The 15,663-nt window shown below is 40.8% G+C and overlaps 1 protein-coding gene across 3 annotated transcripts; it reads right to left on the bottom strand.

The window, feature by feature from the left end:
- Positions 1-904: 904 nt before the first annotated feature.
- On the bottom strand, positions 905-15,277 carry FH (fumarate hydratase). 3 transcript variants are annotated; one of them, NM_001006382.2, is made up of 10 exons: positions 15,124-15,277; positions 9,866-10,000; positions 9,013-9,123; positions 8,059-8,235; positions 6,911-7,093; positions 5,951-6,116; positions 3,951-4,154; positions 3,078-3,205; positions 1,672-1,825; positions 905-1,138 (listed from the first exon to the last, which is right to left on the bottom strand). In NM_001006382.2, the coding sequence occupies exons 1-10, from the start codon at positions 15,244-15,246 to the stop codon at positions 996-998; spliced, it is 1,524 nt and encodes a 507-aa protein (NP_001006382.1). In that variant the 5' UTR covers positions 15,247-15,277; the 3' UTR covers positions 905-995. The 3 variants fall into 3 exon arrangements, with proteins under 3 accessions (NP_001006382.1, NP_001383575.1, NP_001383574.1); NM_001396646.1 differs by lacking the exon at positions 15,124-15,277 and adding an exon at positions 14,638-15,036; NM_001396645.1 differs by lacking the exon at positions 15,124-15,277 and adding an exon at positions 14,485-15,036.
- Between the last annotated feature and the right edge of the window lie 386 nt (positions 15,278-15,663).

Genomic DNA, 15,663 nt, shown 5'->3' on the forward strand with positions numbered 1-15,663 from the left:
TCTGTGTGGAAGGGCTGCTGCTCTTGGCTGGATTGAAGCCATAGGTGATGTCCCACCTGCACTTGTTCTAAATTCTTATTCAGGGCTTGGCCCGAAGAACTGGATATTGTTCTTCAGTGTAAAACATCCAGAAGGCTACGGAATAGATTTAAGACTATAATGAAAAGTAAATGCTGTTTCATAAAAAGTGGATGCACACATGACTTAGCATGTGCTGTATCTGTGGATTCATCAAAATCAACTAATTAATTGGTCAATCAACCAAATCAAATATTTGGAAAGCAACTTTAAAACACGTTTCTCAGCACTGAAGCTGAAAAGGAAGGAATTGTGAGCTTTTTGGGGGGAACTGGAATACTTAGGAGATAATCTATACGTTAGTTCTAAGGCTTACTCTTTAACACACCAGGTACCTCATACTAGCCAGGCTCCAATAGTTTAAAGTATTCAAATGAAATAAGATACACCTACAGCCATGCATCTGTACAGTATACTAAGATGTTCCCACCCTCACCACATACTGTGTAACTGTAAATATATCGTGTTGGCCTTGCATCAGCTTTTCCCTTTTTTCCCCTCCCTGGAAGCACTGAAGGCCAGGCTGGATGGGGCTTTGAGCAACCTGGTTTAGAGGGAGGTGTCCCTGCCTACAGCAGGAGGTTGGAACTACACGACCTTCAAGGTCCCTTCCAACCCAAACCATTCTATGATTCTAATTTCTTCAAATTGCTGTGCCCTCCTAGAAGAACACCTTTTAGGTTACAACATTATTGAAATTTTAGTTATTTTCTAATATTAAAAAAAAGGCAGCAGAATCTCCCTCATCAGATCAGTTGATCTTAACACATCAGATACCGCTTACGCTAAAAAATAATACTGTGAAAACACGACAAGTGAAACAAAAGTATATCATACACGTTTTGTTTTATTCTATTTTATTTTTAAGTTAAGAACACGTTTGTTTGTTTGTTTTGCAGGTGTTTCATTTTAAGACATTACTGAGGACCTAACATATCTTTAGGCTTCACCCACTGGTCAAACTGTTCTGATGTGAGGAATCCCAACTTTATAGCAGCTTCTTTTAACGTTGTCCCTTCTTTGTGTGCAGTTTTGGCAATCTTAGCTGCTTTATCATATCCTGTAGCAAACACAAAGAAACCATTTAGCCGTGTTCAGTTTCAGAAGACTTTTTTAGAGATGAGAAAAAAGGAAGACACTTGGTTTTCTGCGAATCAATTTGCTAGGTATTCCTATAACTGCTTAACTCAACTTGCAGTAAATACGCACTAAATGTGTTATACAAACTCCTTACTTAAAGTAGTCTTGATGTAGGTCTTAGACTACGTAAAAGTTTTACGTAACTTTCTCCTATTTTCGTGTTTCACTTTTTGTTACTACTAGAAGCCAAATCAGAACGACATGTATGCAAATTCCCTCAATCTCTTTTCTGTTCTGAATTATTTCCTTAATGCACTCTTACGGTACTGCAAAAGCAAGACGTATCTTTATCACCACCACCACCAACTGGTGATGTTAAAGGAAACTAACTTTTGGCCTGGCCCAGAACTTGGTTTCCTAACACTGTGACAATACAAATACTGTGTGCAAAATAATGTGTCTGAAAAGTGTGTAAGTGTAATGTTTTGAGAAGTTTCTGAGCTTTAAACCTACCTATATGTGGATTAAGTGCTGTTACCAACATCAGGGATTCACTCATTAGTTTGTTGATCCTATCTGTATTGGCTTGGATTCCAACAACACAGTTGTCAGTGAAAGAAACACAAACATCTCCAAGAAGTCTTGCAGAGTTTAAAACATTCTTAATCTAAAAAAAAGAAAAAAAAATACCAATTATTGCATTAATATATTAGTAGCTGCACAATTGGGCACAGCTGTTCCTAAATGGCGTCCCTCTATCCCCCAAAATGTACCACTTTGACTTGCAGTAAAGTGGTATGTAAAATAATGCACCCTATTTCTCCTGCAGGCTACGCGCTCAGTTACTCCCACTCAAAGTAATTTTCTGACAATCATTTAAGAGATGAACTCTTGCCTAAAGACCACAGTATGTAAAGTCGTCTTGTTACAACAGTTCACAAATACTAAGTGAAAAATGAATGAAGGTATTTCATTCAAGGTCATTCCTCCACCACCAGGTACCAATACTAAAACATTTTAGACTATAAAGTACACTATAAAGATGTCTGGCATTAGCCCCCTGTTTTGGCAATCCATAACATCCCACATTTTTTCTCCCTTTTCCTTTTCTTTATTTGTCTATCAGAATTTATGTTCTGTTAGTTACATCTCTTAGCTGTTCAATATGATTTTTGGAGGGTGTGGGGCAGAGTGTAATAGCCTCAAAACCAGGTGCTATATGCTTAGAAGTTCGTTCTGATGAGGGAAAAATCTTTTTTAGTTGTGTTAGAAATTATTAAAAGTGACATCAGCAAGTATATGCAGTGTGGAAAAATAATGTATGGCATCCTGCTTCTGCTGTGCCTCTTACAGAATCATAGAATCACCAAGGTTGGAAAAGACCCCCAGGATCACCCAATCCAACCATCCACCCATCACCAATAGTTCTCACTAAACCGTGTCCCTCAACACAACGTCCAAACGTTTCTTGAACACCTCCAGGGTTGGTGACTCCACCACCCCCCTGGGCAGCTCAATTCAGTGCTTGAGCACTCCTTCAGAGAAGCAGTATTTCCTAATGTCCAGCCTGTCACCTCTAACAAACAGACAGGAACTCTACAGCTTTCAGTACCAGGTGATGGGCAACATTCAATTAATTTGACATTTTTTTAAATTAAATTCAATTCAGAGAAACAACAGTATGTGCACGCATTTTTAAGGTAAGAGTTTACCAGCATAAGATATCTTCATGTAACAAGACTGCTGCTGTCCTGTCAGAATAACAACTACCATACAAAAGAATACTGTTTTTTCTCACATTTTATCAGATTCTCCAGTGCCTGTATTGACCGAACATTCACTGAGCTTTTCTCTACTTATCTGACTGCACAAATGATGACTTCAGAAGTCCTAAATATTTTACAGCTTTTAGAACTTACCATCATGGGCTTAAAAACATTCAGCTCAAAGTGCCCATTGCTACCTCCTACAGTAACAGCAACATGGTTTCCCATAACCTGGGCAGCCACCATGGTAACCGCTTCACACTGAGTAGGATTCACTTTTCCTGGTTGTGAAGGGGAGAGAAAAAGGTTACCGAAGAGTAAGGAAATCAATCAATCATTTGTTCTCTCATTTACCAAATCACATTCAAGAGAAGATACTTTGTAGGAGGTAACATTTTACTCCTTTTTATCTGTTCATCACAAAAAATATATATATATATTTCTATAAATTATATTAAGTGTACTACTCTGGTCTTATTTATTCCCCATTCTCTGCAAAACACAAAGCCTTCAGTTATGTTGTCTTCTCTTGGAAGAAAAAAATCCAGAATACGAAGGTTTAAAGAAGGTCACCCTCAGTTGGCTGCTTTAGCAATTTGCTGAGTTTTTGAGAGTAGGATCAAACAGGCATGAACTAAGCAGCTGTTAATTACTACAGCCCTTAATAATCAAGAGACTGTTAGCTGTCTTTACTCAAGCAGGTGAACATGCTTGGTAAATCATTGCCAAATCGCAGTTAATTTAGGAAAAGTATTGCTAGCATGTTAAAATTATTTTGTAACAAAATCAATACACTGCCTTTACTTGGCCAAGGAGAAGAATAAATAGATAACAGGTATTAGTCTCCTTCATGTGCTTGCCAACACACAACTGTGCAAGCAAGTATTTTTATGAACACTGATTTTGGCAAAATATGACAGAAGAAAAACTGACAGAAGTGTTCAATCACGGACTTACTGACATTAAAGAGTTAGCTGTCCAAAACAAAAGAAATTGAAATTTTTCTTCTGCATGTTTTCTTCATACCTGGCATGATACTGCTTCCTGGTTCATTTTCAGGCAGGATGAGTTCTCCTAATCCAGAGCGTGGTCCAGATCCCAGGAAACGAATATCATTAGCTATTTTCATCAGACTACAGGCCACCGTGTTCATAGCTCCGCTGAGTTCAACTAGAGCATCGTGAGCTGCGAGAGCTTCAAATTTATTGGGAGCAGTGACAAAGGGCAAGCCTACAGGGACAGTGAGGAATATGAAGCCTATTAGGCACTTACATGAAGACATAAACCAGATAACCAACCTCACAGTTAGCTTAACATAAAATTATGTTAGTAACACTAAGTTGACATCTCTTTCTACCTTTCCTCAAAAATGTGTTTCTTAAACTGATCCAATTCAATACAAAAGGCACAATAAAAGTCACTAAAACACAAAAGAACGTGAAATTTAAGCATCAACCCAAATTTGAGAAGCAAAGATATGGATTTCAAGTTACCATGCTGTACTGCATACTAAGCAACGCAGCAATTTGCTTTGCACCTCAATACTTCATACATTTCAATAATCTCTTGCAGGTTTGTCCAAATGTTCCCTTAATTCCTGTTAGACTCTTCAGACTCTCCATTTCAAGGATGCTTTCTCTCAGTTATAGAAATAGGGGTTTTTGCAGCACAGCCACTAGGGCAAATAAGAAGTAACTGAATTAGCTACTTAAAGAAAAAGGACGCATCAAGCATTAGCAGTGGAAGGGAACAACAGCCAGATGGAACATGCAAAAGCTCATTAAGGCTTAGGATGCCTGTAACTGCTGGCAGCTGCAAAAGCACAGGAGCAATGGAAGCAACAGCTCCACTTATGTTAATTAAATCTGCAGTCTGAGCGTAGGTTCTATAATCAAAAACATTTCTTCAGGATTCTGCCCCGCCAAGTAAATTCTCAGCAAAATTTTATTGGTGGTGGTGGACATCAAATACGGATGCTGACTGTGGGCTGAACTTGTGTCCCACAGAATTACTGGTCTGAGCTTATTTTACCAGTATAAACAATAAGAGTAGCAAAATCTCATTTCCTAGAGGAAGTGCAAATTCCTACCATGTTTTGCAGACCCTGCCAAACAGTGGCTCCCATTCTATTTGTATGCACTTCTGCATTTCACAGATGCCAAGATCATTCCAAACTTTCCATTTTGTCTTTGCCAATACATTTCCCGTGAGAGAACATAAGGAATTTAAATAGTCTGTTCCACTTGTTTTAAACTTGTACAACCCTCACACATGGTATACCTAACGAGTGTAAGATGGACAACCCTGCCCACAGCAGGGGGTTTGGAACTAGATGATCTTTGAGGTCTCTTCCAACCCAAGCCATTCTGTGATTCTACATGATCCTATGGGACAGCTTCCTACAACACTGATGGCTTCTCCAAGCACCAAAACAAGCCCTTTACTGCTTCTCAGCAGCTGTTGTTTACATCACTTCTTCCCTGCCAAGGTACAAGAAAATCTTAATCTTCTACTAGATTGTGAAAATAGATCTGTTAATACAAAAATATTGCTGATAAGCAGTTACAGTATATTTAACTGAAATACATCTGCATTCATTCTGGGGGTATTTTTAAAACTATGACATAGAAAAACTGGTCTACAGATAAGAAAACTCAATGGCTCTGTGAGTTAAGTTTTAAGATCTATAAAGACGGCATCGAAAACCAGACAGCTAACTTCCACCCCTTCACATGAAATAAATCAGTGGTTCTGGGGAAGTTTGTTGCTTTTTGTTTCCTTCCCTCTCCTTTTGTGACAAGTAATTGAAGATAAGAGAGTCCGAGAAGCGGAGATCAGAACAGAAGCATGGCTGGACTACTAACAGAAGTCTGAAACACTACATCTCCAGTAAGCCAAATTCATTGCAGCCACTCTCACTGCACTGAGTACCATTAGAAAGAATATTCTGCATGAAAAAAAAATTAAGTATAAGGCTTACAAAATATGTACTGCTTTATTGATAACTCCGAAATATCATTCCTCACCCGTCAGTTCAGCCACCTTAGCAGCAACTTTCTCAGCAAAGCCAATTCTTGTGTTTAATCCTGTACCAACTGCAGTCCCACCAGCTGCCAGCTGATACACTCTTGGCATGGTTGACTCAATCCTAGCCACGCCGTATTTAATTTGTTGCACATAGCCACTAAATTCCTTTGAAAGAATGAAGCACAAAAGAAAAACACAGCAATAAGAAGGTAGAATTATTTGGATTTTTAACAGTACTCATTTACTGAAGGCACTGAAATTCACCAAGACGCTAAAAGGTGTTTTCATTAAGAGGGAAAATTTACATACATTAGAAGACTGCTCACACAGCAGGGGCAACCTACACATGAAAGCAACCTACATATATAAGGTGCAATTAGACAAATGGATCCTGGACTTCGTTCACTTAATTTTAGTTAATCAGAAGCCCACCTGTGCCTCCTTGGGAAAAACATACAAAAATCTTACAGAGATTTTTCATCAGTTCAGTTAAAATTAATACCTTACCGAGTAAGGTAACCTAAGCCATTCCTGACAACAGAATAACAACAATTTCTCATACACATATGATCATGAACAGACTTATATTGAAAATACTTTGCAGTTCTGTATGTTGCCTAAACCTCATTTATATAAGCTTACAGATTACAGGCTAAATCTACCTTGTTCCTCCCACTATCAGTGTAATAGAAACAAGTTTTGTTACTTGGCAATCAAAAATCACTTTGAATTCATTTATATCTTACTATCATAAGCAACATATATGGAAAATTTTAAGAACACTTCCAATGCAGTTATTAGAGAACAGCATTCAGCAAAACTCCAAAAAAAAAGATGAACACGTTCAGAGACTCAGCCAGTTGCCTGATTTATCTTAAACTAATTTTAGTCTCCTCAAATGTGCCCCAGTTTCCTCCAATATATTTACAACTTTTCTCCAAACAAATGTGTATTTTTACCTGTCCGAGTGTAAGTGGAACAGCATCTTGTGTGTGAGTGCGTCCTATTTTTATGATCTGGGAAAACTCCTTAGATTTCGCTTCCAGTGCATTCTGTAGCTTCTTCAGTCCAGGTAACAACACCTCATTAACTTCCTGGGCAGCTGCGATATGCATTGCTGTTGGGAAAGTGTCATTTGAACTCTGTGAAGGAAGTTTCAGAAACTTATTTACAGGGTTTTCTCACCATAATACCTTACAATATTAAGACTTACGTGTATGGCTTTATTCTCTTTATTTTATGAAGAAGAAATTGAGAACACAGTAAGCAACTTAGCAGTGTTCCACAAGCCACTCTGAAGAAATCATCCAATCTTCTAAACTCCAACCAAGCATGTTATTAATAAAATCTATGCCCTATAACTATACCCACAGAAACTAAATATACCAAAGGACAAGAGAACTGCTACAAAATACAAACTACAGATAACAAATGGATTTGGGGATTTAAAGAAATTGTAGCTGACTTCAAAAGCCCAAAATACTGATTTCGTAATGGTGATTCCATAGTCCCCACAGGATTTTGAGCAAGCACAAAAGATCAGAGCTACAATCAACTCGGTGGCTCAAACTTCAGCTAATCTGAAGAAAATTTTAAGAGTGAAATACAGTAAACGTGTCTACTTAGAGTGGGTAAACAACTACTGAATGGCTCTTTTGCTTGCCAGTTACAGGACCTTACCCACCTTATCATTCTTTCTACGTGCTTTTTGTAGTGTATTTGGGAGATAACAGCTACACGGATACAACCTCTAGAAACTGGATTTATATTTAACTTTTTTATGACTGCCTGCAGTAGCGTTTGTCACCAGGCCACTTCTGTCCGATATATCACATATGAATTCATCTGTCATAAATGAGCTGAGAGTTTTTAATCCAAAAAGCTCGTACTGACACTGACCAAAGTTTCAAAGATCCTCTGATCTGAAAAACCTGAAACTTGGAAAATTGTTGCTACAACCATAAACGCAACTATTTTTTCTATATATACATATTTATATACCCTATATTTTATTTAAATGTATACAAAAATAATCTAGTCAGTGGCCGTATGACAATTCAGAATTAAAACAAACAAAGAAAAAGAAGTATAATACAAGTATAATGACCTGGCTTTTATTAACATGATCATTTGGATGTACTGGAATTTTGCTGCCCAGTTTGCCTCCCAGTATCTCAATAGCTCTATTGCTGATGACTTCATTGACATTCATATTGGTTTGAGTTCCAGACCCAGTCTGCCACACCACCAGTGGAAAGTGATCATTTAATTTTCCTGCAGCTACCTGTAATGGAAAAAAAGAGAAGATCTGTTCTACCAGAAAAAAAAGAAAAACAAAATAGCAGCTATACTTGAATATATTGCAAGATTCACATGTATTGACTTGCAGATTAGCCATGGAAAGAAGTTCCTGATCAGCTATAGATGTCTATACCAACTTACACCTTCTGTAGGCAGGTTGTGACACTTGCCATTACAAGTCAAGACAAAGCAACAGATGTGAATATTCTCCTCTTCAATCTACATTTTTTGGACCCTGATGAACCTCATCTACATATAGAGATTTTCCTAGGGATTTAATAATTTCAAAATCTGTGCTCACAAGAGTCACTCTCATGCATACCAGCCTCTGAAAAGCATAGAATGCAAAACAAGAGATCTGTTGTCACAGCTCTGAGGTTAGACCTCCATCTCCAAATTTTCAACTTACAACACAGTCCTCCTGGAATCATGCTTTTCAAGCTTTTTTGAATGACTTACTTGATACAAGTCATTGCAAAGACACTATGCAAGTAGAGAGTACCCCTAATTGCAAGGAAAAAATTACATATTTGTAACATAAATACCAAAATGCATCAGAACATTGTATTTTATGTCCATAAATGTAAAACAAAGTAAAAGATTTCTGAGCCTGAAAAATAAAGTTTTCTAATGACAAATGATTTGCTCTAACAATTCATGAAATTCAAGACATCTTCACCAAGCCCTCAAACAGTATTCCCAAGAGAAGCTAACCAAATACACAGTGACAGTTCTAGTATTTTCAGCAGTTCATTCCTACCTCATCTGCTGCCTTTACGATAGCATTAGCAATCTTTGGGTCGAGACCATAATCTTGATTTACTTCAGCTGCTGCTCTCTTCAAGATGCCAAAGGCCCTTATAACTTGAACCTGAGACACAAGAGTAAATTTAAGCATGTAATCTTTTTTTCATGAAGAACACTTAGGAACCCACAGCACAGACCTATTTCTAAATCAAACCCCTTCTGATCTTAAACACAGCAATAGCCGACCAAGCAACCAGAGAGAAAGTTGGGGCACGTGATGTGCCCTCTCATTCTAGGTAACGTTTATCCAAGCAGTACAGAAAGCAATTCATATAACTCACCCTTTCTTTCTGTATGTATCAAAACCAACTACATGTATTAAAACGAAAAGAAGAACTGGATTTGTTTCTAAAATAGAATTTTGAAGGCAGATTGGCTTATGTTTCAGTACATTCAAAAACAGAGAATGACGATATCCACATACACTCATTCTTTAATCATATCTACAAGTGAAAAAGCAGTTTATCAACCTACTACGCTTAAGTACGTTCAATACACTTAAATACTCCCCACACTTAAATATCTTCAATAACTAACTACATAACATTACAGTAGAAGTAATTCAAATTATTCCATCCATAGCCTTTGCTCTTCAATAAAATGAAAGATTTCTATTCATCCTGGGTTGGTTTTTTTTTTGAAAAATAAAACAACACAATAAAAAGCAACACCTCACCATGAAAATTCTAACTTCAATGAAAATTCAAAAGGTGACTGTGTCCCAGAAAGAGATTAAGAAAAGGTATTCACTCATATCCAAAAACATACTGAAAGAGTATGCATGGACACAGGCTTGAATTACTTACTGGCATCCTTTCCGAAACACCTCCGATCTTGAAGTTCATCGTAGACCTTACAGTCTGAGCACCATAGTATTTGTCACTTGGGACTTTCAGTTCACCAAAGGTATCGTATTCTATCCTAAAAGACTCTTGAGTGGACTGTGGGAAAAGAAAATAGGAAGTATGTTTCAAACACTGGTAAACAGCATCTTTTCCTTGAAAGAAGAAACAACTGAGAAAAAATTTGCAAGAAGGGGAAAAATGGGTAACAGAGACACACAGCTAGTCCTAAGTATTTTTCTAATTATATTTACAAACTTCTGACATGTTTGTAGTCTGATTACCTGTCCTGCTGCAAGAGTCACAACTACAAATATTAGGCAGCCTAGCAGACCCACCGGTGACAGGCAGCACTGAGAGACTTCAGACTTTGGCTGCTCACTGCATTAAACACATCATCCTGATGAAAGACTCACTTTATTTTGAAGAATCAGAAACTCATTTTACAATTTACAGAATGGCTGCGTTGTTAGAGCCAAACTTAAGAACTAACATGGTTCACACAACATCCATCCAGGCAACGTAACAGAAACCCTACCAGAAATCCACACTGCACACAGGAATTAAAATACTCCAAGAGAGCAACTGAGTAATTAACTACTAAGCTGCTGATTGGGAATTCTCACCTTAAGCCTAAGAACACTACATACACCACCATGTATATACAGTTTTGGGTGTCACAGCACAAAAAGGACATAAAACTATTGTTGAGCGTCCAAAGGAGGGCTACAACGATGGTGAAGGGTCAAGAGGGAAAGACACAGGAGATGCAGCTGAGGCCCCTGGCTCAGCCCAGAGCAGAGGAGCTGAGGGGAGGCCTCATGGCGGCTGCAGCTCCTTACAGGGAGTGGAGGGGCAGTGCTAACCTTTGCTGTCTGTGACAGAGACAGGGCCTGAGGGAACGGCATGGAGCTGTGTCAGGAGATGGGCAGCTGGGGGTTAAGGAAAGGGTCTGCACCAAAGGGCCGTGGGCATGGAACGAGCTGCCCAGAGCTCTGGTCATGGCCCCAAGCTGCTGGAGTTCAAGAAGCATCTGGTCAATGCTCCTAGACACAGGGTTTGAATTTTGGGTGGTCCCATGTGAAGTCAGGAGGTGAACTCAATGATCATTACGTGTCCCTTCCAACTCAGGATATTCTGTGATTCTGTAACCAACATAGCTGTGCATCACAAAGAAACTGTATCTGAGCATATTTTGTGTGATATTTATATAAAACAATACTTACATACCATGTATACACACAGCATGCATTATTATCTAACACAGCAGTAAATTAAGTTTAGGTGAGGTACACCAACAGAAAAGTAAAGCCTTTTTTCTTAAAAACAAAAACAGAAAGAAACCACAATTACAACAAAAAAATCCAATATATTCATTTATGACAACATGATCACATACGTATGTCAATTCACAGATTATGGGACTGGAGAGGAAGCACGTAAAAGCAGTTTACTCTTTCTCTCCCCAGACTTCTGTCAGCAAAGCCTCAATCTGCTATGAGAAAGATGCTCAACCTTTCCCACAGGAGGAGGTTGCCTTCTTACAGAGTCCTCAGGGAGGGGAAAAAGACTGTTCGAATTCTTAATCATAGGTAGAGTAAAACAATCCCAGCTATAGAGTAGTACATACACAGTGATGGGCTCTGGCCTTACAACGACCATCAACTGTAAATCAAATGTTAGGAACTATTAGGAAAATGTTATCATGGTTCATGTACGGTTGGAATACTAGTTGTAGATTTGGTTTTCTCATCTCAAAAAGCATATTATTGGAAACAGCTCAAAGAAAGGCAGTAAGGCTGATCAAAGTGGGGGTACAGCTTTTATAAGCCTGATTGTGTAGTTCAGAAAGAGACAACCTGGGAACTGAAGGAAAAATGAGACCAGTGAAATTGCTAGAATGGCAGCAGGTGCTAGCTGCTCACTGTCTCTTCCAGTACAAGAAACATGAGCAACAATATTAGGGTAGCAGGAGGCAGGTTCAAGGTAAGCAGAAGGAAGCATTGCTTCACACATGGCACAGACTGACAAAACTACTTACCAGCTGATGTTGTGGATACAAGAAGTTTGCAAGAGTTCAGGAAAGACAAGATAAGCACTCAGAAAAAAAAAAACAACATCTGAACTGGGTTATCACACAGAGAAACCACAGACTCAGGAAAGTCCTTGATTTGAAATTGAGAAGTCTGTTTAAGTGAAAGAAGAAAGCATCATATATGTTTGCACAGCTCTTAACTCTTCCCTAGGTGTCCACTGCTGAAGCCGTACTGTTTCTCTCCTTGGTCAGCTTTACTTGCTCCTTACTCTATGGGTCCTGGACTTCTTGGAGAGGAGTGCAGCTGAGTTTGTGCAGAAAACCTCCTTCAGCAGCAGCAACTCTCCAGGAGCCTACACCATCACAGGTGGCAAGCTGTGGATGGAGAGTATTCCAGTATTTTACTGTCCTGGGCAGTGCTCCCCCAGTGTAGATGCTGCATATCACCCAGAAGAAACTGCAGCCCAGCCCACAATCAGCAAGGACTAGCTCTTGTATTGCTGTCCTGCTCCTCACAACTTTCTTTTGACCTTCCCACAGACACTGACCCCACAGAAAGACTACACGGAACACAGATCAATATGCCTTTTTGACAATCCTTAACCCTCTCTGTTCCATTTTAGTCACTTAATGTTCATATACATGCTAAAGAAAAACCACATCACAGATATCAACTGGTCTACCGGTCTCTAAAATCCCTGCTTTTGGTAACTGGACACTTTAGATAAGCAGACAACAGAAGGCTTTCTGTAGAGCTAGATAAGCAGAACCAGTTCAATTCCATGCCCAGCTCTTAATAGGGTCAGCAGTTCAATCACCGAGAATATCCACGCTTAAACACTGTGAAGAAGATAAATGTCCTGCAACCTTTCAGACAAGAAGAGTTCGCAGCTGCACAACTGATTCCTCATACTTACGTAATTACAGTGTCAACAACGGTGAAACAAAGACAAATAGGAGCCAGGAGAGATCACTACCCCCAGTACAAATACCTTTTAACAGTGAAACTCTGTTACTGAAAAAGTTACTTCCCTGGCAAACTCCACATTTCAGTCTCCAGTGAAATTAATAGGGCAGTGAGATGCTTGGAGCTCAGTGTCGTTTGCTGGTTAATAACGAGTGGTAACCAAGAAGAATTTTTTTTCATCCATATGAACTAAACTAGTTTCTCAACCATATTAACTAAACTAAACTCTATTAACCATCTATACTGAGTACTCACAGAACCAACAATGATTAGCGTTGTATTTCTGTGAAAAACACACTTCCCCACTCCTTAGGTGGGCTTCACCTTCCTGACTGGCTTTATAAGATGAGGTTCCCTGTTCCCCTACACCCAGAATGGTTCTTGAGAAGGCATGCTCTGCCAAATCCCAAGCACCCATAGTCCAAAGCTTACGGTTAGGCAAACATAATTGTCCTTTTGCCTTGTTGCAGGGTACTGATCAGCTAGGGCTGATTGCACCATCAAGCACTGAGAAGAGAAATTCAAACAGAACTGCTGCCGTAATGCTTCCTGTGGAAAATTATATTCTCATTTAGGGACGTGACAACTTTTGGATGTCAGTACTTCAGTTCAAAGAATCATTACTTAAGCATGACAGAAACAGTCCTTAAAAACTGGCAGAAAATGAAATTTGTGCTTAACTGCTCTCCTATATATTATCAACTGAGTCCTAAATTCTGATATTCACTCTTCAGGAAAAGCCTGTGCAATTTAGCTTTAAGTTGAGGCAATGCAATAGCCATACTATAGGGCCACATGCACACTAGGTTGTATCTAATGTAAATTGTTCCAAAATATAAGTCTTGCTGCCAACAAAATCTCTGCAAACTTCAGAGAGTGTGAGCTTTGGTTTGCTATTTCCCTCTGCCCCCATTTTAATATCAGTTGGTACGTTTTTGGTAGTGCTCTTAGAAATAAAATCATATAAAGTTTTCCCATAAAAATTCAAAGGCAGTTTGAACTCTGAATCCTCGGAGGAACATTTTGCTCTAACTTCTGTTATCTAAACTCAAGCAATTAATAATGCCTAAGTGCAGCACAGGGCGTATTCCCAACCTGCAAAGACCACAACACTGCACTTCTTGTCAGACTGCTGCCATGTGTAGGTATTGGGCCTTCAGCAAGTGCACGAAGGCCGCTACCTATAACATAAATGTCACAGAATCACAGAATGGTTTGGGTTGGAAGGGACCTTTAAGAACATGTAGTCCCAAGCCCTCTGCTATAGGCAGGAACACCTCCCTCTACACCAGGTTGCTCAAAGCCCCATCCAGCCTGGGAGGGGGCATCCACAACCTCATCGGGCAACCTGTTCCAGGGTCTCACCACCCTCACAGTAAAGAATTTCTTCTTAATATCTAGTCTAAATCTACCCTCTGCCAGTTTAAAGCCATTTCCCCTCATCCTCTCGCTACCTGCCTTTATCAAAAGTTCCTCTCCAGCTAGCTTTCATGTTTTTTTGTTGGCACCTTTTTATGCTGCAATTAAAAATACTGAAAAGAAAAAGTTTTGTTACTTATACATATTAATTATATTATACACCTTTTACGTGGCCCAATACAATTCCTCTTCACTCAGTGCAGCCCAAGCAAGCCAAAAAGGTTGGACACCCATAGTCCATAATGCTCTCCTTCAGCTTCAGAGTCCCTTATGGAACAGCATTCCTGTACCCACACTGAACCACACACAACAAACCAGCTCCCATCGTATTTCAGCCCAACAGCCAACGGGCAAACCTTAATAAATAATTTAGGAGGTCTGTCTGAGGTCACGGACCAGTCTCGGGTGCACCCCGAGCACCTCCCTACTTCTCTGGCAGCCCGCAAGACTCTCCGGATTTTTCTAGAAGCAGCTCCGCACGCCAGAGCTCTGCCACAGCTCGGGCCGCTCCGGGCCCCGCTCACATCAAATCCAGTCCCCTACGGGCGCTACAGATAACAGCCGGTGAGCGCAGCGCGGGCACTGGGCCTCCGCAGGCCGCGCGCTGCAGGCAGGGAACAGCGAGGGGAGCCCAGCACCGCTCCCGGAGCCACTCTCCCACCGCCGCGGCTGAACTCCCGGCCCGGCGCCCCCACGCAGCGCGCGGGCGGCGAGAGTCGCGAGAGCCGAGAGGGCGGAGCCGCGGAGAGGACGGCTGCCCCGCTAGAGGTCACGGCGCCCCCGGCCCGGCCCGGTGCTCACCATGGCGGCGCGCAGCGGGGCCCAGCGGGCGGCGTTGGCGGCGGCTGTGCCGGGGGAGGGAGGCGACGCCAGGAGCCCCGCAGAGCGGCCCAGGCGACGGAAGGCGCGGAGTGAGCGGTGCATGGTGACGGCGGAGGGAGAGACCGCCGGGGGCGGAGGAGCGATGGAACCGCCCCGGATGGGCGTCAGGGTGGAGGGCGGCCATCGGCACGCAGGCTGCTGCCGGCCAATCGGCTGCTGCGGGAGCCGACGGGCTGAGGGGCTCCAGCAGGAAAACGGTGCTTCCTCCTAGCTTATAGGTAGCCGATGCTACCTATACAGCAGCGAAGTCTGGATATAATTCCTTTCTTTTTCCTGCTCAAGCAAGTGCAGCAGCGCTTCACGCTTTGGTGGAGGCAGGAGTTCCTCTGAGAGAAAAGGAAGGTGAAGCCACAAGTTCACAAGTTCCAGAGATAACAGAATCACAAAGGTTGGAAAAGACCTCCAAGATCATCTTAGTTCAACAACCAACCCATGCCCACCAACCACATCCCCCTCAGT

The sequence above is a fragment of the Gallus gallus genome, chromosome 2, assembly GCF_016699485.2.
Source record: "Gallus gallus isolate bGalGal1 chromosome 2, bGalGal1.mat.broiler.GRCg7b, whole genome shotgun sequence".
Classification (NCBI taxonomy): Eukaryota; Metazoa; Chordata; class Aves; order Galliformes; family Phasianidae; genus Gallus; species Gallus gallus.

Excerpts from the sequence above, each read along its gene's own strand:
- FH (NM_001006382.2), bottom strand. The coding sequence starts at position 15,246 with ATGCACCGCTCACTCCGCGCCTTCCGTCGCCTGGGCCGCTCTGCGGGG. Across the intron at positions 10,001-15,123 it reads CCCCGCTGCGCGCCGCCATG|TCCACTCAAGAGTCTTTTAG; the intron begins GTGAGCACCGGG and ends CTTTTCCCACAG. Across the intron at positions 9,124-9,865 it reads GTGTTTCGGAAAGGATGCCA|GTTCAAGTTATAAGGGCCTT; the intron begins GTAAGTAATTCA and ends CTTGTGTCTCAG.